General features: G+C 36.5%; 2 protein-coding genes across 6 annotated transcripts; one reads left to right on the forward strand and one right to left on the reverse strand.

Moving 5' to 3' along the window:
* Positions 1-1277: 1277 nt before the first annotated feature.
* Positions 1278-12540, reverse strand: gck (glucokinase (hexokinase 4)). Of its 2 annotated transcripts, XM_044112637.1 has the most exons (11): positions 12407-12540; positions 9256-9366; positions 5007-5169; positions 4733-4887; positions 4452-4571; positions 4263-4358; positions 4080-4179; positions 3551-3734; positions 2838-2993; positions 2078-2311; positions 1278-1971 (listed from the first exon to the last, which is right to left on the reverse strand). In XM_044112637.1, the coding sequence occupies exons 2-11, from the start codon at positions 9262-9264 to the stop codon at positions 1833-1835; spliced, it is 1356 nt and encodes a 451-aa protein (XP_043968572.1). In that variant the 5' UTR covers positions 9265-9366; positions 12407-12540; the 3' UTR covers positions 1278-1832. The 2 variants fall into 2 exon arrangements, with proteins under 2 accessions (XP_043968572.1, XP_043968571.1); XM_044112636.1 differs by lacking the exons at positions 9256-9366; positions 12407-12540 and adding an exon at positions 5377-5569.
* On the forward strand, positions 11849-19777 carry ykt6 (YKT6 v-SNARE homolog (S. cerevisiae)). Of its 4 annotated transcripts, XM_044112640.1 has the most exons (12): positions 11849-12122; positions 12389-12531; positions 13186-13268; positions 13737-13837; positions 13914-14018; positions 14226-14291; positions 15107-15208; positions 15292-17042; positions 17786-18003; positions 18355-18397; positions 19012-19083; positions 19693-19777. In XM_044112640.1, the coding sequence occupies exons 2-8, from the start codon at positions 12428-12430 to the stop codon at positions 15325-15327; spliced, it is 597 nt and encodes a 198-aa protein (XP_043968575.1). In that variant the 5' UTR covers positions 11849-12122; positions 12389-12427; the 3' UTR covers positions 15328-17042; positions 17786-18003; positions 18355-18397; positions 19012-19083; positions 19693-19777. The 4 variants fall into 4 exon arrangements, with proteins under 4 accessions (XP_043968575.1, XP_043968574.1, XP_043968576.1 ...); XM_044112639.1 differs by having other exon boundaries at positions 15292-18003; positions 18223-18397; XM_044112641.1 differs by having other exon boundaries at positions 15292-18003; positions 18333-18397.
* Positions 19778-20394: the final 617 nt, after the last annotated feature.

Genomic DNA, 20394 nt, shown 5'->3' on the forward strand with positions numbered 1-20394 from the left:
AAAAATTTCAGACCTTGGCACACACCTTCTTTATATCATCGCTGTTAATACTGTGAGTGAGGTAGAGATATGAAGGGCGGGACTATCGGAGACGACAAATAGCCCTCTTAAACGCTTCAAACGGTTTTCGAATATGTATTACGGTTCCCGAACAGGAAAGAGTTGTTTGCAATGCTTTTTTTAGTCAAACTGGCTGGCTCAAACAGAGAATTGTCTCCCCCTGGATGTCTCACTCACAGCTGGCAGAGAGGATTACTTACCATAGCAACGGAACCCAGAGCAGGGAGAGCTGCTTAGGACTACAAATACGCATCACTGTAGTTCTAACTATGTTAAAACAGAGGAGGACTGAGCTGGCCTTTAGAACTACTTGCTGCTATGGGCTGTATATAACTCATTTAACTCAGTCACTGTTACACATGGGATGAGTTTGGCCCTTTGAAATTAAGCTTACTGAAAATTTCATAATAAAAGCCCCTGAAAATTTTTACATCAGGTAATTGCTTTTTTGAGCGTCATATGACTGATTTAATTCAATGACTGTTACACATTGGATTAGTGTGGGCATTTAATATGAAGCTTACTACAAATTTCAAAATAAAAGCCTCAATATGCCCCTCTGGATAGATATCATTCTGCATTATCTGTTTCTCTCAGGTTAGGGAACTGCACAGCAAGGCAGTTAATTAGCATTAGCCTTTTAGCTTAAATAAGCTATTACCTATTTTTCAGACTTATTAGCCATGTTTAGTATACTTAATGGAGTAAGTAAATGACAGTAAACATTCTAATGATACCCCACATGCTACTGAAAGTATTTATGCTTACATTAGTATTTTGGCTAATTTTAGCTAATACACTTACTTTATCATACTGAATGTTGCTCGTCCAGCTTACTTAACATTCTTGTGATTCTCCAAAAGCTATTGATTACATTGCAGCTTTCTTTAGCATTGATGCTAATTCTTAGCATCAGAACGCTGGGTCCAAACCGACAGGCACATTTGGCAGGCCCCAGTTAAATTTCTTCAGGAATCTTCTAGTTCTTTCTGCTGTTCTTGTGCCCTGGCTTGTTGTGTTTTCCTGCTGAATTATTTTCATTATCATTAAAGTTCTCTTCAACTATTGCTCACCTCCAACTATGTTCAACCACTATCTACATTAAGACACAATTTTTCCATTTGTTGTGGTTTGATTATTGTTCTGACCTGTTGACAGACTTGAGATCTGATTAATTATTAAAAATATCTCACAAATAAGTCAGTCACACACAAAAATTCATATTTAATTATGATGTTTTATTTACATTTAGGTATAAGTATAGTTCATCTTACACGTAAGAAAAAGTACACAGTACATGCTGACAAAGTAAATAGGATGTAAACATAAAATTTTAAATAAACAATAACATATATTTCAATGCTTACAAACAAAATTAGACAAGAAAGCAATGAATTTGAGTTAGTGCTGATTGACAACAGCTTTTACAAAATATTTGCGCTGTACATTAACTAGCTTGCTACATTTTAAAATACACATTAAAATCGGTTCAAATAACCAGTGCATGTATTTTACATTAGCTTTTGTGCCGCTTAAAGTTTCAAATGCAACAGTAAACAAGTTGTTTAAGATCAGAAACAATACAACTGCTACAGGATGGTATGACACTATAGACAAGCTGTATTCACAAGATATTTAAAGGCCTCTTTGTCCTTAAATCTGTGAGCAGCAAGTGCTCTATCCGACTACTCTCAGCAGCAGATCTTTGGAGAGGATTTCACAAACATCCTAATTCTGAGCTTTCTCTGCTGTTCTTCAGTGCATCCCTCTCTTCAGATCCATGATTCCATCTTACAAGCCACTGCTGAAATCAGAGCAGCTCCACGCCCGCTGCCCTCCTCTGATTGCAGGAAGGTTATCTCAGAATGAGGGGTGAGTTCCCTGACGACCTGGTGGAACCGGTCACGGAAACTGCAAAACAGAGGCACAACTGTTAGTATTAGGCAGTCTACATCTGTCATGAACTAATGCTTCTTGGAGTCGTATTTGTACCTATTCAGACAGTTAAAAGACTTACTAAGGGTGGAGCTTGTAGACGGATCCGTCAACCCCAACTGTGATCTTCATGGTATCTTGGCCGCGTCGCTCTTGCATCTGGTTAATGACCCCAGCGAGGCCTGCGCCACACATATGAGCAGAGCGAGTGGAGACGCTCTCACAGACCAGACGCACAATGTCACAGTCCAGCTCAGTGGGAAGGACACCCAGAGAGGAGAGGATGTTGTAGATCTGCTTTCTGTCCCCAGAGTCACTGAAAAATAGTAGAAGGTCACATTTTAGAAAGTTGTTCTCAAAAATATATTTTCCTGCTATTTTGTTTTTGTTTTATTGTTTTTTTTAGAATCTTATTTAGACTGTAAAATGCTTGCAAGTCAGAAACCTGTGCACCCCCAAATCAACAGGGGGCCCAAAGAAAGACTTGAGCTTTTTTTATTTTCTGCTTTATGATAGTTTTTTTTTTTCTTTTTTTCCATTTGGAAGTTTGAATCAAATTCTGTTTAGGGCCACATACAGCTTTTAATTTGGCCTGTTCCAGACATGTCCCATTTAAGCTCTGTTCAATTTAGCAATACATAACAACTGTAGTAAAACACAGACCATTGGCCTTCCATATCAAAATTCGTTTCCAGTCTAATGATCTCAGCACTAAAGTTTCTTTTTTTTAATCTGCTTTCTAGCATCTGTAGCCTAGCTGCCATTTCCTATTTCTCTGCTTGCATGCATTTTATGGGCAGTATCAGTGAAATGTTTTTCCATTACTCACTGCTGATGCTTACCTTTCAACCTGGGAGACAAAGCGCGTCTCGAAGCTGCCTCGTGTCCTGAGCTGCTCTGAGGCTTCGCCGTTAAACAGCAGGTTCTCATTCACCAGTTTCATCATGACGAGTCTCGCCAGCTCCCCCATGTACTTTCCACTGATAATCTTCTCATACCTGCATTAACAAGAAAAGGCAGAGGGAGGCATGTCAAAGGTGGTGAAGAACAAGAAATGTGTCATGATAACAGATGTATGTTTCAGTAGAAAGGCTGGGAGACAGAGAATGACCGGATAAGGAAGGAGACATCAAGGCTAAGGCTGGACTCAGCACCCAGCATAAAAGGTAAACAGAGCCATTAAGCTTGGAGGCGATACGGCGAGCAGCCAAAAGGGGTCATTAATCTGACATCTCCACCTGCTGAATGACCGACCACTGACGTATGAAAGCTCTGTCCATTTGCCTACATCCTGAGGAAAACAGCTGGTAACTCGGCAACTTTACAGAGACTACAGTTTAGGGTCAGGTGATTTCTGCCATAGAGGGATGCTTAATTCATAAAAACAACACGAGATGGAGAGTGGAGGGTGGGGTCAGAGTGGACAGCACATGTCTTGACCCTTGTCCTGATTAAATTCACTAACTAATTTGAGAAGGTTGCAGGGCCTAATACAAACATGTGTGCCTGTGTGAAAGTGTTGAATGTTTAATTTTAATGCATCTTGTTTACTCACAGCTGGTGTCCAGGGTTGATTGAGGTCTCGTCCACCACTCTGTCGTACTCCAGCCTGAAATCCTCCAGCTCGCCCATGTCTCCAAATGCTCCCCACTCAGTGTTCACACACATCCGGCCCTGCTCCCCCTCCACCAGCTCCACAGTCCTCATCTCCTCCATGTAACAGGCATTACAGCCAGTACCTTAAACATGAACACACACACAAAAAAATACATTAGTTTCTGCCATTTTATGAGTTTGTGTCAGCTCAGTGTTGCCAACTCTCACTCTTCTTTCCAAATAAATCTAATTTATAAAAACATTTACAGTTATGTTGGAGAGAAAACAAACAAAGCATTGTAGGTTGCCTTTTTATGACCAATTATTAGTCCCCAAAACTTGTTTTCTATCTTTTATATATATATATATATAAATAAATAAAACTTTTTTTTAGTACTCAACACTTCCCCTCATCTCACTTCAAGCTCCTTCCAAAGGTTGGCAACTCTGGTGAGCATGCACATTTGCATGTGTTTATGGCTTCTTACCGACAATCATCCCGACTTCACAGCTTCTGTCCTCATAGTAGCAGGAGACCATGGTTGCTACTGTGTCATTCACCATGGCAACCACATCCATCTCAAAGTCCTGTACAATGAGATTGTAACATATTAGCTTGTTTGCAAACAATAACCTTGTTTACATAGAGAAAAATGTATAAATTTACTCACCCCTCGTCTCTTGATTGCATCTCTGAGCAAACCAACAACATTGTTCCCTTCAGCCCCAGAAGCTGTGAAACCTTTGGTCCAGTTAAGCAAAATTCCCTGTTTGATTAAAAAAATGAGTACCTTAAGTTAGATGAACTTTACAAAATGAAAGATAATTTTGTTTACTAACAGGAAAAACTATATTTGTACCTTATCAAGGTCTTCGTGTCGTACAGGGAAGGAGAAGGTGAAACCCAGAGGAAGCTTCTTGTGCTTGATGTGGTGTTTGTCCAAAAAGTCAGACATGCATTCTGCTATGTAGTCAAACAGCTAAAAGAATCAGAAAATTAAAAGATATTAGAGTACAGCCATTTAAGCTAGTTGAATATCCACAGATTCTAAGCTAAGCTGAAGTGTTTTGAGTATTTGTAAGTAGAAAAAGGCAAACAAATGGTGGCATAAAAACAAGAGAAATAGAGGTTTTCACTGACCATTTCAGCAGTGCCCGTCATGGCATCTTCAGGAATGGAATACATTTGGTTCTTTGTCTCCACCTTGAAACTTCCCTCTTCATCTTCACCCACTTTCACAAGCATCACACGGAAATTTGTCCCTCCGAGGTCCAGAGCCAAGAAATCTCCCACTTCTGTCAAACCAAAGAACATGTTTTAATTATTTTCATTTGAACTTCATAGACAATTGTTCACTTCAATTTTAAAGTTTTAAAGGATTATTTCCTTCTCTTTATACAGAGTGAATTCCTACCTGATCCCTCAGGGGTGGAGCAGACGTAGGTCGGAAGCATTTTGACGCTGGCCTCTTCATGGGTCTCTAAACGCAGTCCTCTGTTCATTTCATGCTGCATCCTCTTCATGACTTCTTCCAGCTCCTCTTTGTTCAATCTAAACTCAGACAGGATCTGCTCCACCTGCAGTTGAAGAAGAACAGAGCCGATAAGAAGTGGCACAAAAGGACATTTTTCTCAAGCTTTTGTGTTGGACAAGGTAAAGCCCAGGTCCTGGGCAAATTGATGAGTACAAAAAAATTAATTTTCCTTCACAATGTTTAGGCAGTCCTAAACATAAAAAAAAAATAAATAAATAAAATCAACCTGCAGATAGAAAGTCCATCTTACCATACAAATTTTTTTAACCACATCACTGTAGCTACCAGAGAGCTTCATCATCTGGTCGAATTGGCTGCTGATGCACGGCATCTTGGAAAGTTTGGTTAAAAATGATCTTGGATGTATTTTCTGAGAATAGAGAGTGTGTGTCCTCCCAGTGTGTGTGGTTGGATCCAGAGGTGGTGAAGTGTGAGTGTCACTGAGACCCCTGGCCGTTTTTATGCCCAGGTGAAGTGGGCAGGATGTGCTGAACTGCCCTCCCCTTTCCTCAGCCCCGTCCCATCTGCTGATGAAAGTTTACACATACACACTCACCCACAGTGGTTCAGAGATAAGACTGGTATGTAAAAAAAACCTGAAATCCTCCATGTGTCCTGATTTCAAATATTGGGTCCAAGGTCTTTGCACACAAGCTAATTTGAACTTCGCCGAATATTGTAACAATGTAATTGCAGTTTTGCAATAAATGGATATTACTATTTACATAGCAAATAGTAACAAATACTAATAATATATATAGTTATCCCAAAAAGCTTAATTAATATCGAACTTGCATAACTATTTAAGTTGTGTCATGATATACACAAAGTCCAGACATAATTATTAATTTATATAGTAACCTGATTTTATTATTACTTACCTGTTATAATAACCATATTTCAGAAACTATAGATTTTAATTTTGAATTTTTGTTTTAATTTTTCATCTTAGAAAGTTTGATTAAGTATGAGGAAAACATGAAAAGTTGATTTAGAAGTCTGATACTATCCATGCAAATTATAATAACTTTTGCAAGTCATATTGTTGCAGAGTCTTCTCTGGGCAATCTAGATTTCTTTTTTTAAACGATGATGCAATAATGTATGCATTTGATTTATTTTATTGATCACCATATTTTGTGTCCTGGGCAAAATAAGAAAGTTAAGTTATGTTATCACTTTCCCTTTTGCTTTTGTGGGGCTTAGCTGCAATCTATTTTACAACACAGATTAAATAAATCCAGACAGAAGCTTTGTTATAAAATCCTTCTGTTTTTACCCGGATAGTTACAGGGTTGCTCAATGGGTCACAGAGTTCCATGTTAGCATTTTTAAAATTAGAAAAAGACCTATAATTAGACCCAGAGTGGAGTGAGTGACCTCTAAAACTAACAGTAGAGCGATAATGATGAAGGCCTTCTGCTCTTATCATATCAGATAGTTTAACAGAAGGCAGGTCAAAGCTTTTTATAACTCTGAGGTTAGGACTCATAAAAGTTAAGTAAAGTGAACCTTTGGCACCAGTGTCCAGACTGTTGGATGTCTGTGTAAAGAAACTAGCTTTTGAAATGTACCATAGATGTAAGTTAAGCAGTGCTTATAATCGGAATAATTATAATAATTGGATGTAATCTATAATTACAAATTATCAGCTTTTTCAAAAAGGACAGTAAAGGACTAAATTGTTTAGCCATAAAATTTTCTTCTAAAATTGCCCAAAACTTATTTTACATTTTTAATGTTCTGGACTCCTTATGAAGGATTAGTGACAAATAAAACAGGATATTTGTCTTTTAGAGATGCACATCACAACAACATCAGTATTTTTGGCCTCATAGCATCTTCCATTTATATCAGAGAAAAATCCTAAAATTACTGATTTTGATCTGTTGAAAATGGTATAATTAGCATAGGCGGTCAATGTTTTGACCTTTCACCTACAAACAGAGGTCTTCATTGTTTAAATGGGTGAAAAATTCTACTATGGATCACTTTTATTTTCATCCAGTTTCAAAGAATTTAATCCAGATGTTTTGTGTAAGAATTGCATCATCATCAGTTTAAAATGTGTGATTTTTGCAAGTAAGAAACAGTATTTATGACTAACAAATGCTATGCTGCTGAATGGATAGATTTACCTAAATAGCAGAAAGCAGAAAACTTTTAAGAATTAGGACACTTTAAAAATCCCACTCCGACTGTAAAACAATCAGAAACAAAATGTTCCAAGTTTGTGTTGCAACCTTTTACTGAACAGAGTTGAACATGGGCCAAGTGCTTGTCAATAGCTGATTATCCAGTTAATTTAACTCACACTGGCTGTTTGAACAGAGACCTGCCTGATGGATCTCCAGCTGTCTTTGACAAAGTCAGCTACAGACCCAGAGCAGCAATGATGACAGCCATGAAATCAAGACTAAATTTGTGAGTATTTTGCAGATCATAATTTAATACAAGGCATCCAATAACTACGACATCTGAGCATTGTGGTCACTAATGAGAGATAAAATTTATCAAGACAAAAAGCCTGATGTGATATTCCTCTTGGACATGCTCTGTGCATTTTACAAATTGTCCCAGTTCTACTTCCAAATGTGTTGCATCAGTCTAACAAAAATCCAATATGAACATGATATAAAACAATAGCTATAGTCTCTGTTGCCATAATTTAGTTAATAATTTTCTGGACATGCTTTACTGGGTGATTGGGTAGAAGCTTAGCAGTCAAAGTCATGTCACGTGAAATATGTGTTTTGCAGAACTCCATTTAAAACAAAACAATTAATTTTGAGTTTTAATTTTCCATTGGAATAGAAGAAGTATACATGAATTAAATTGAATTTGTGTGTGCCTGGTTAATTGCCCTGTGTCTCTGTGGGCTGGACTGCTGACTTGTCCAGAGTCTAAACCATCTCCCACCCACTGATGGTTGGAGAAAGGCACCATCCCTCTACAGCACAGGAAGATTAAACAAATATGGGTGACTGAATTACTGCAGAGTGACCCATGTTCCTCCAAGAACTGCAGTATTTATTTTCAGATTTAAGAATTTAATGATAGAACTTCACTAAATGTAATGTTTCAATTGTTGATTCTATGTTGTATGACTTTTGTGTTTTTATGCCATTGTGATGTAAAGCACTTTGAAATGCCTTGTTGCTGAAATGTGCTATGCAAATAAAATTTGATTGACTGACTGATTTTAATGCATCCATACAGAACCACTAACTGACCAACGCTGACATCAGACTGTGTCCCTTTGGTCTTTTGAGCCTTAAAGCTGAATGATCTTAAGCACACATATAGAATAGCATTACAATATTGTGAGCAACATCATGTACATGTACTGGCACACATGTTAAGGAAAGATTTGGATTCTACATATTGTTATAGAGACTTGGTTACCCCAAGATGTTTCTCTTTTTTGCATTTCATTAACAGAAACCTTTGAATTTTTTTGAAGCTCCTTTACTCACAGTGCATAGTGGTGACAAAATAAACAATGGATCCACATTTGCCTCCCCCCAGCCCCACAGTTGCCAACATGAAAAACATTGTAATTGTTTCTCTTAGTACATATGAGCAGTTTTAGTTAGAAGCCATTTTATTGTAGACATTTCCTGACCTTTGAAGATTAAGATACATTTACTTTAATTGAATTAAATTGAATTGAATAAGATATTCTCTTGTCTTTCCTATTTCAAAGAGTGTCTAAGAGAAATGAGCCTCTGTGTTTGGTCATATTTACATTTCAGGGAAACGACCAATGTGGCTTTTACAACAGATCTTAAGTGTAAAGGATAAAATGCAAAAGTGCTTTGGCTATAATTTATTTTGTAGTAAATGTTAGGGGTGTCGACAATTATGGACATGGTGAATTTGTTTACATATTTTTAAATGGTATTTGTGAAACGCTTAGTAAATTAACTCAAATTAATGCTTAATGAGGCTTAAAAACACCTCAGTGAAAACTACTCTGTCTATGATAAAAAATATTTTACTTTAAGGTTTCTGAATCTTTTACCAGGACTGAGAAGAGTTAATGATGTTTGTTTTGCAAGATGTTCCCCATGACCCATTTTCTGATTATGTAAGTTTGCTTTTTTTTAAAAAAAACTTTAATCATTACCTTATCCATTGCTTTTGAACGAAGGTTAAATCCTGACTCTCCTCCCAACCATCAGGGTTCTGTCGTTGGAGTTTGAACTTTCTCAGATTTTTGCTTCTGGTGATGTTTTGCCTTGGAGTCGGTGCATAAAATGTAAAAAAAAAAAAAAAGAAAAAAAAGAAAATAGATCCCTTAATTTTTAATGAGACACAGGCCTAGTATTTTAAGTCCTATGTGTCCAGCCTGTGAACTTTATATGTTAAACATTTACATTTCTGACTTGTTGTCGGTCAAATAAAATCACTTGGAAAGTAGGCATGAAAAAAAGCTCATGTATTCTCCTCCATTCTTACAGATGTTACATGCAGAAAGGAAAGGATTTTCCTTCAAGAGCTCAAGCATCCCTTCTTGAAGGTGTCAGATATGTATAAAAATACGCTCCAGTAAGTAAAAAGAAAAACAAATATTTATGTGTCTTCATCCATCTAAGCAGGCTACATGGCCTAAAAAAATGAGTCCTATTCTTCTTTCTTCATTCTTGATTTACATTCTGAAAGTGCCACAGCTATCAAATAAAAAAAAATTAGATGTAAAGCAGGCCCTTTATTCCACAGATATTACAGGCTTGATGAAAAGTAAATATGTGAACCAAAAAAACAAGATAACAAGCAAGTCTTGTTATCCGTGGCTGCACTCCTCACTGATTGCGTTGCTCTAATTCCTTATCAAAACTAGCACCAGTTCTTGGAAACACACAACCTTTCTTCCCTCTGCTGTAGGTGATCCAACAGATGCACCCGAAGTTTTAACGGTTTCCACCGTTGCCAAGGAAATCACTGACAGGCCCTCTTGTGACATGAAAAACACTTACTTACCCCAAGTTAAGTGGCCAGGAGGAAATTGTTAAATGGAGCAAGATTGCCAGAGGCAACATCATTTGAGGGATCCATGTTTTGGTTTAAAAAAAAAACAAAACAGCTGGTTGACTGAAAAAAAAACAAAAAAAACCCTAATTTCTTAGCCCCAATATAATAAATTAATTTAACTAAATAAATTAGTAATACTGAATTAAAATAATACAATGATTTATACATTTAATACAATATTGTGCAATGGTTTTAAGCTAGCTTCAGTTTCCTTATGTTTGAGCTGCCTTTTATTCAGCTCTAGTCTTGCTCAAAGGCTCGTAACTTATGCTGAATGTCTTACGAATTCAGACTTATTAGTTTCTACTCAGTCATTGTACCTATAAATGTACACCATTTGCTTAGAAGTAAAAACAATTCAAATGATAAAGCATTTTCCTGGACTCAAAATAGATAAACAAAGTCAAAAAAAAATTTTCTTTTGACTTTGACTATTATTTTTTAATAGTATAAGAAAATGATACTGAAGGTAATTTCAAAAGGTTTCAAGAAGGTCAATGCAAAAGTAAAATGATGATGAAAATATTCCACCTTCTTCTGACCTTTTGTGAAAGATCACAAAGTTCCTGCTTACATTTGGCTTTAAATGCCTCAAAAATATCAGATCCAATCTTTTAACAATACAACAACACTTAAATATACTAATAGTAGTTTTCTCACTCTCTATATTGAAAATTATAATGCAGAAGAAAGAGTATGCAGGCACAGAACAGAAAATTCAGGACTTAGTGGGGATTTTATTTAAAGATGTATTTATTATTTATTTGTTTACCCAATTTTAAACATTTATACAAATATTTTTGACTAGTTTGCCATAGGCCCAAATGTATGTTTCTCAAAATTATGCTAAACAATACAGTTAAGTCTAACTGAATCCAGGAGATGGCAGTATAATAGAGAAACTTTGAGGTGGCATCTGTTGTTAGTCTTTAACAAAGCAAACAATAACATGATTAAGTGCATTTTTCCATCATGCCTGTTTACTGTAATTTTTCACTATAAATAAAGAAAGAAAAAAAAGAATTAGAATAAATAGACCTGCAAAAATAGTAAAATACCATCTTTGCAGCTACTTACAGATCATTTTACATGGCCTCAAAATAATTCAATCTCCATGTGGGACAGGTGTTTTTATACCTTTACTTAAAGTTATGTTCATACATCCTGAAAATAATAATAAATAAAACAATCCTTGATTCTTATTTACATTCTTATTTCTGCTCAATATAATATAAATGTTTTAAAGCAAAGTTGACAATTTATTTGAGATTAAAATATCATTAAAAAGGTACAGAATATGTTGATAATTTATAGCTTTTCAAGAGTTTGCTTAGAGCAAGAGTGATGTCATAATACAAATATAAATATGAATTTAATAATTTCAAATGAATGAGCTGATTTCCGAATTCCCTAGCGTTATGCTGAAATTCTTTTTTCTTCAAATAATTGAGAACTTTCATCTATGAATGGGTTGATTTGACCTGAATTTTAATATGGATCACTAAAGGCCAAATAAATTAATTTAGAAAATCAAACCAATCTTTAGTTTTTTGACCACATAGAAGAATTTAAATTTTATTTTGACAGAACTTTTGAATTTTATTTAAAACTAAACTTTCTTTTCTTTTGGGTTTATCACTATTTTCTTTTCTCGTTTTCCTTTATTTTGGTCTGCGTAGCATACTCCTGTCCGGTAGGTGTCGCTTTTATCTGTAATTGTAATCCACTCCTAAGCTCAAGGGGGAAGAAGAAACTGCGACGCGTCTGTTTCCACCGAGTCAACTCTCTGATAGGAGTGTCTGACTAATGAAGTTCTAATTTAACAACTGAGATAAATAAAATTGTGTCGTGATTTAGTGACGGTTTATTTTTCCTACATATCTGAGAGCTGTAGTCGATGTTACTTCAGTGGGTTGTGTTGTTTTGACGGGAACTGAGGGATTTTGCTACTGTTTTGTCCCGGTAAGTTAGCTCGGGCCTCACAACATATAGCATCTGTGGCTAATTAGTTTCAGTATTTTAATAAAAAATGTTTATGAAGTTAACATTGTAATTATTTATGTAATCAAAACTCTACGTGGCTTTCTGTCAGTTACTGCGGTAAACGTAGCAGACCGTAAACCCCCTTCCATCTGTCGGCACGGAGGCTCCTTTCGCTTGTGGTTTCAGTCGCTGAGCTGGCTAAGAGATAAAATACTCTCATGTGATCCTGTTTGTGTCGTGTGTAGACCACCGTGTCCTCTTACCAGACCTGATCCCGCGGTGACATGAAGCTCTACAGCCTCAGCGTCCTCTACAAAGGAGCGACCAAAGCCAACCTGCTCAAAGCGGCCTATGACCTGTCCTCCTTCAGCTTCTTTCAGCGCTCCAGGTGAGCCTTACTGACCGCTGATTACAGACTTGACCCAAACAATTACAGTTTATGGAAAGTCTCTTATACCATTTATTTTATAGATCTCAATAAATATATTTAAAAAAAGAAAAGGAATATACGTAGGTATGTTTACGTATTTTAGGTAAATTCTACATCAAAACAAACAATTTCATCCATAAAAACTTGAGTGGGTTTTTAAAAACATTAAATAACATACTTCTACTTCTCACTTTTATTAAAATTTACTGTGTCTCCAGATAAATGAGACTTGGAAGCACATTGTTGTTGTACAGTGTTCTCTCCAATCTGGAGATTTCAAGAACTCAAGTGTGAAAGGCCTGATAATTTCTTATAGGTCTCTCACACTGCAGCATATCCATAACTTAGATGTCAGACTCATCCCCACATGCAAAAAAAAATTTGCATGTGGGGAATTCCTTCCATTCCCCAAAATTCCTTCCATTTAATAAATTCAGAACCAACTGTAAGGACTTTCAAACCAGTGATGCTTATTTGTCTCTGCAGGTCTATTCTTGCAGAGTTTGTACCGTTCTATTATCTAAATTTGTTGAAAAGTTGTTGGGGTTTTTTTCTTCAATAATTGTTTACTGTTTTTCCATGAGCAATAAAAATCATCTTTTGTACCTTCAGTGTTCAGGAGTTCATGACCTTCACCAGTGCCTTGATTGCAGAGCGAACATCTGTCGGAACCCGTGCCTCAGTCAAAGAGCAAGGTGAGACCGATTCTGAAAGTAAATTAATCTATATTACCTTCTATTAGTTTGCAGTTTGTGACATTTCCGAATTGCGTGATCTTATTTTGCTGATGTGTATTATATTATAGACTTTGAATGTACAAATGAAAACAAAGCAGAGTTTTAATTTGTTTTCTATTTTCATTGCATTTATTTTTATTAGAAAACCCTCAAACGTTTCCTTGTTTAATATTCCTCTGCCATTTATTTATGCAAACTTTTACTCAGTTTCCTGTTTATGTTACTTGCCCTGAGTTGCATGTCAATGACTCATAAAGGAGGCGGGCTTTCAGAGTCCAGCTACAAGGAAACTCTCAGCTGTTTTTTTTCCCCCTCTTTTTCTTTTTAAGTTTCAAAAGTCTTTGAAGTTGCCAAAAGAAGAATGAATATTATCTATTAAATTTCTCCTGAGTTAATTGAACTGCATTTATTAAAAAATATTTGCAGAGTATCTTTGCCATGTGTATGTGAGAAACGACAATCTGAGTGCCGTGGTGATCTCAGACTCTGAATACCCACAGAGGGTCTGCTTCACTCTGCTCGACAAGGTGGGGATGAAAACAAAGCAGTTTGGTATCATTTTGCTTTCAATTGTATTTCTTTAAAACATCTTGTGGTGTGTAGGTATTAGAAGAGTTTTCCAGGCAAGTGGACAGTATAGACTGGCCGTCTGGTAATCCTGACACTGTAAACTACAAAGGTCTGGACATTCACCTTTCGAAATACCAGGTAGGTATTCAAACAGGTTTTAACCTGTTTGAATATCCTAATATATTAAAATGATGATTTCTTCTTGAGTCACTTGTTTCAACATCTGCTAATAAGAATGTTGATAAACGATTTTGCACAGATAAATATGTGTCCCCTTAAAAGCATTTTAAGAAAGTCATGTTAAAGCTGAATGCTGGTTTTGCTCTAAATGTTGTTCTTCCTCAGAACCCTAGGGAAGCAGACGCCATGACCAAAGTACAAGCAGAGCTGGATGAGACAAAGATCATTTTGGTAAACCTCTTCACAGTAATTCCAAATTAATATGAAATGGGTGTTGATGCCTTGGTGTATTTAGGCATAAGATATGTATTCAGTTTTCTGTCTATTGACTATCTAAGCCTTGCAATGCCAGCAATGCAAACTGAGAAGCTGAATTGTAATTATTCGCATAATGAAGTTTAATGGAGACAGCCACTTCCTTCCGGACAGTCTGTTTGTGTGCTGTAATTAGACCGATGAGTCTGTCCTTTATGCTTCAGCTGAATTAAGATAGGAAACATCCAGTGCATCCTCAGCTGTACCAACTCAAACTGATTAAGAACAAATTAAATTAAATCCTTGAAGAAATATTTAGAATAGTAATTAATACAAGCTTTAACAAAAAACAGTTTTTAAATACTTTTGATCATTATCTGTCAGTATTTAAATGCTTTAAAGCATATATATATATATATATATAAAAACATGGAACTGGTGAATCTGTGTCAAACTGTGTCAAATGTTAAGGTCGCGAATGGATCATGAAAATGATGTCTGCTGAACAGCATCAATTCATCCTGAAACCTTTAACTTAGTAAAGTTACTATCTGAACTAGACAGCAACTAATAAAGGAAAGAACAGATGTATTTTAATTCAGATGTCAAAACAAGCAGTGAACTAATTTCAAAGTTTAGTTGACATCTGTTGTGCTTTAGTGTGGATTTGCAGGTGTTATATTTTTAAATGGGATCTCCTCATTTTACGTGACTTTTACAGACCTATTTGATAGCTTTGAATACAAATCTTTGTGCTGCACTATTTCATGACAACATTTTGTCCTCTGCAGCACAACACCATGGAGAGTCTGCTGGAAAGAGGAGAGAAACTGGATGATCTCGTGTCAAAGTCGGAGCACCTGGGAAACCAGTCTAAAGCCTTCTACAAGACTGTAAATATGGCGGACTCCTGCAACATTAAACTGGATTCATGCTGCTGCTACAGTGAGCGTTGTGGTCTTTGCTACCTTTGCAGGCACGGAAACAGAACTCCTGCTGTGAAATCATGTGATGTTGGCGCCTCGTCCTTGTGGAAACGTTTCTCTGGCTTTCTGCTTTTCCTACAACCCCCATCATGCACCAGCGACGCGCTCTCCACCAGGACGCTGTGTCAATCCCAGATGGGGAGCAGAAAAAACGGTGGCCGCTTTTAAACTGGACCTCTATGTGATGGGTGCTGAAGGACTGAAGGCGTTTAGTGGGAGGAAGTAACAGTTTTGAATCATGCTTCAGACCTTATCAAAGGTGAAACATCTGTGTGGCGACTCTGACCAGCTGAGAATATTTTAGCGTGACGTTAAGTACTGCCGGTGTGTCGTTAGAACGTCTTCAAACCATCTAATGTTATTCAAGTTGAATCTAAACTTAATATCTTGATCTCTTAAACTTATTGACAGAGTATTAACCACACGTGTGCTTTTGCTTCAAAGCAACTGACAATCTCATATATTCAACATGTCAAAACTGGGTTCCTTGTAGCTAGATGCATATATGTCCAACAGGGGGCGCTATCTTTATGTACTATAATCTCAATTAGACTCTGAAAGACACAATATTATAACTTTTCAGACTTTTATGTAAAATTTTAAGCATCTTTGCATTGCTACATTTAGTTGCTTTGTTGCCTTTGTCTGTCTGATGTTAAATGAAGTCTTCAACATTCCTGCCTTGGCTGATTGTGTTGTGTGATGAGACTTAAAGCTGAAGAGGAGTAGAAGATTTGGTGTCAGATATATTAAAAATCCCTAAGCATGTTATTTATTCTGATATCCAAAACACACACGTGACCTGAACAGAGTTTTGCCCGCTCAGAAACAGCTGCACTCGTCTTCTGTTCCTCTCGAAACACGGATCGCCCCCACAGGAGCCCACCCCTGTCTGGGTGGGTTTTAGTCACCCCACTTCTGACTTTTTCTTACAGCGAGCACCGTTTGCTTCATATTTATGTTGAATTGAGTGGAAAAAGGATTTCTGATGAAACTCTGCCTTCAGATCTGTGTTTCAGATGTTTCTCTGCTCTCATTGTGTCCATTTGTGATCCAACATACAGCTGCAGCCTGTGTAGATTCTGAGTGCCTGTGTGTTTCTGTGTGTTGAGAAGCTTGTGCCGTCTGTTGCTCTTTCTGCTTTTACAGTGTAAACTTTGGTGCAATATCTGCAAACTGTTGCAGTGTGTCTCTTTTGCAGTGCAGAGAAAAGCTCAAAATGTTTCTCACAACGGACACTTGATTAAACTTTGATAAGCTTTACTTTTGACTAAGGTTGACGAGAGGCTTGTCCAGTGACTTTCTTGTTTTGTTTTTCCAGATCTTTGACTTAGTCTTTTGAAAATGTTTTTCTGGTGTTATGCTGTACGCTCCGGTCCAGTGGCCGCTGTGTTGGTTTAAATGGTTTGCATTAAATGTTTTGATCCAAATGTGAGCTTCACTTTTAAAATCAAATGATCAGCTGTCATTCTCTGTCTTTATTGGTACTAGTTTATTGCATCGTGAGCTTGTTCGGGTTCTTTATAGAGCATTTATTCATGCTCAGATAAAAATCAAAATGCCTGTTGTGTCGCTTCTTTTCATTTGTAAAAGCATTAAATATATTTATCCACAGTTGGAGGAAATCAGGCCAAATTTGGGGAGCCATTCTGTCCTGATCCTGGATGGAGAAGCTGCTAACTTGCTGTGAGAAATGCATTATACTGGAAGAAATTAGAGAATGAGCAGTTTACAGATGCAGGTGCTTTAAAAGAGGAGACGTATTTTAATTTATCGGACTGTTGCCTAGTAATTTTTATTTAAACATGCCGCTTTAAAGCATTTATTTAAGAGATTAGAGGATCCAATTGGCTTAATTTATAATTTTTTTTTCTTTTGCCTATTCGTCCAGACAACAAAAAACATGCCCTTTTTTGTTGTGCTAATAAAACATTTCTCTTAAAAAATGAAAAAATAAATAAATATGTTTCTCAACTCCCTCATATTTATCAAAATAAAAATGTGGCCCTAAAATTTAACTAATGTAAATAAAGAAAACTGTTGGCTCTTATTTGGCAATGAAATTCAAGTAAACGTAATGAAAAGCTCCTCTACTAAGGTTTTATACTATTTATAAAACCTTAGTAGTTTACATAAATACTTTTGGTAAGCTCTAAAATTTGGTTAGCAATATTTAAAAGAGAAGCAAACAAGACATTTTGTATCATTGTGAAAAGAAAAAAATCTCCGGTGTAATTTAACCAATAAATAACCATTATTTTTAGAAGTTTCATTATTCCTCATTGTTTCAGTCTTAGTATTTTTTTATTATTTATTCTGAATATTTGTATAAATTCTTTCTGCCAAATGAATGAAGTCCATTTCCCCCCCTCAGCGCAGATTTAAAATATAGGTAAAATATCCAAATGTGAGCTTCACAACACATTAGTACTTATGTACTAATGTACACTGCATGTCCTAATGTGTTGTTTTAAACCACTGCAGGATTTTAACTTGAAGTTTCCGAAATTTAGTCTTATGAAGAATTGTAAAATGCGAGTTTGAAGGAGGTCCGTGAATGCATCACCAAACACGCGTTGAGTATCGCAGCTGAACTGAAGAAAGCAATGAGCAGTTCAGCAGTTTGAACTTGTATCTCTGAAATGTGGATAAAGATGGAAAATAAAAGCTCGGCTATCAACCACCAAACTTTCATCTCAAAGGTGAGCAGTTAGAAGAGGTTCATAAGCGACTTAAGCTGCACGATATTTTTGCAAACCTGAGAACATGCGGTGAAGTAATAACATTTATCTTGGCTGACGTTGTTGCTCTGATGTCCACACATTGTTTGATTTCCAGCAGCAAGTTTAAGCTGTTGCAGTGAGCTGCGGGATCTGCTCCTTGTTTCGATTTTTCTTGTGTTTTTTCCCCCCTCTCTTTAGTTTAAAGCTCTGATTGAGACAACAGGTGCTGTTGACCAGAAAATTGCCACCAGCGATTGTCTCTGTCCTGCATGGAATCACTGCCCTACTGTTTTGTTTACTCAAAGCAGAATATTTTTTGCTGCATTTCAGATGGTTGACCCAAATCCGAGAGAAGAGCTTTTAAATTTAAATGGTAAGCTGCTGATTGGTTAGAGATAGGCTGTTTGTGTTTTACATGCACGTTGAGTACAACCGTGTCTTTCACAGCCGATAGTGTCAATAAACACAAAGGGGCTTTAAGATTGCTGCACCTAGATGCAGTGCCAAACAAAAATTAGGTCCAGTCAGTCCGCTTCAGGTAAATTCAGTTGAGCTCTACGTCATCCTGTCAGGCCTAAAGGACTGCAAACCAACAGTGTGACTGACAGTCCCCTTTTTTATTTTAAGAAGATATGTTTCATTGGTTACAACGTCTTTATCTAATTTAGCCTGCACAGGTGCATCCTAAAAAGAATCCTGATAAGTTCTTATTTTTTTGCATATTATTTTACCCTAAGATGGGACTAAATGGTATGTATATTGGTTTAGATGCATCGTAATGATTTCTGTAAAACCAGACTAAAAGAAAAAAAAACTAAAAAATAACATCTTGAACACAAAAATAATATAATAATAAAAACATATACAGTTAGAAAATGTTACTGACATTGCCCTTTAGCCTCACATCAATTAACATGTACATCGGTTTTAAAAATCAGTTTTGTTAGCAGTGTTTTGTTTACTTTTCTCTGTATTGGTTTCCTAAAGTTTCCAGTGCAGCTGCTACTCATCCGTCCAACACAAAGGATTCTTTAACAAGGACCAACGGGATCATACCTGGTGAGCAGTTTAAAAGAAAAGCTTATTAGACGAACACTCTGAAATATGTCATTTTATTATAAATACTTTATTCACTAAGCAAACCTAGCACAAAAAGAATGGAAATTTGTGTTTGGTTTATTATTTCTCTGTTCTAAAATATCCCTAAACGAATGGAAAGTGTTCATTTTGTCTTTAAGCATCCTGTCAAACAAATCCTGCAATAAATGAGCATTTCTATTCAATAAATTACAAGTGTAAATGCTGGGAGGTGGTTTATTTTTTGTGAAGAAATGTGATGTGTTTGTGTTGATGAAAGTGTTGCTGTAGTTTTAGGTGGAAAGAGCCTGAGTTGTGAAAAAATAAAAAAATAAAAATTATTAAACAATGATATGTCACTGTTTTAATTTTTTGTCAAATGGAAGCTGAAGTGTTTGTGCTGTTAGTCAGAAAAAACTAAGTGCATTCAGTCGTGGCTTATGTTCTGCATGAAGAAACCTGTTTACTGAGTTAAAAAGATTACAAAGCTGCATTATGAACTGCCTTGTTGCTGAAAATGTGCTATACAAATAAACTTGATTGATACCTTATGCTTGTCATGCTTAAATCACATCATATTTGTGTTTTTAGGTGCAATCGCAGCCTCCGTGTTCATTGCCTTTTTGCTCGCTCTCTACACCGTTCTCTGGAAATGCATGACGTTGCCACCGCAACGGTAAAAATCCAATACAAGCTGGAACACGAGTATTCAGGGGCCTCAACTTGATGTGTGTCAGAGTTGCTGATCTTGTTGGCTCCTCCTCAAACACATGTTAGGCACATATCTGAACGTTGTACCTCAGCTCTCAAAAAAAACAAAAAAACACTTTCTGCATTTTGGGCTTTTTGGTGTAAATATTCAGTAAAAACCTTAACTTCTGCTTGTCTCCCAGAAAGAAAAGCAAGAGGAGAATAAGGGCACAACAGAAGAAGCCTGTGTGAAGAGGATGAACGTGTGTTGTGTCCAGCATCTTTAAAAACCTGGATGAACATCAAGAATCCCATGTTTCTCTCCGAAGACAATCTTTGAAAAAAAAAAAAGATCCTGAAAAAGGCAATGAATCAGTTGGATATGACTCATCTGAACCATGGTCTGCTGGTGACCTTTGTTCACTCAAAGGCTGATAAATTGAAACACAGTTTTGCAGGTCAGATTGTGCTTTTTCTCATGAATGTTACTCCAGCTGCTCTTCTCTCCAGTGTCCAAAGAGCAGAGCGTCGAAAGAGATTAGATATTTGTTTTTTTATGTAGAAATTCAGCTAAATTGCAGCAAAATTTTAGCTAATCTTTGA

This window comes from Gambusia affinis, linkage group LG03 (assembly GCF_019740435.1).
Source record: "Gambusia affinis linkage group LG03, SWU_Gaff_1.0, whole genome shotgun sequence".
Classification (NCBI taxonomy): domain Eukaryota; kingdom Metazoa; phylum Chordata; class Actinopteri; order Cyprinodontiformes; family Poeciliidae; genus Gambusia; species Gambusia affinis.

What these genes read in the sequence shown, in the direction of transcription:
- gck (XM_044112636.1), bottom strand. Translation starts at nt 5,457, where the DNA reads ATGCCGTGCATCAGCAGCCAATTCGACCAGATGATGAAGCTCTCTGGT. An exon ending in CTCCACCCCTGAGGGATCAG is followed by an intron (nt 4,888 to 5,006) that starts GTAGGAATTCAC and finishes TTGGTTTGACAG; the next exon opens with AAGTGGGAGATTTCTTGGCT. An exon ending in GACACGAAGACCTTGATAAG is followed by an intron (nt 4,359 to 4,451) that starts GTACAAATATAG and finishes TTAATCAAACAG; the next exon opens with GGAATTTTGCTTAACTGGAC.
- ykt6 (XM_044112639.1), top strand. Translation starts at nt 12,428, where the DNA reads ATGAAGCTCTACAGCCTCAGCGTCCTCTACAAAGGAGCGACCAAAGCC. An exon ending in GCTTCACTCTGCTCGACAAG is followed by an intron (nt 13,838 to 13,913) that starts GTGGGGATGAAA and finishes TGTGGTGTGTAG; the next exon opens with GTATTAGAAGAGTTTTCCAG. An exon ending in CTAAAGCCTTCTACAAGACT is followed by an intron (nt 15,209 to 15,291) that starts GTAAATATGGCG and finishes CTACCTTTGCAG; the next exon opens with GCACGGAAACAGAACTCCTG.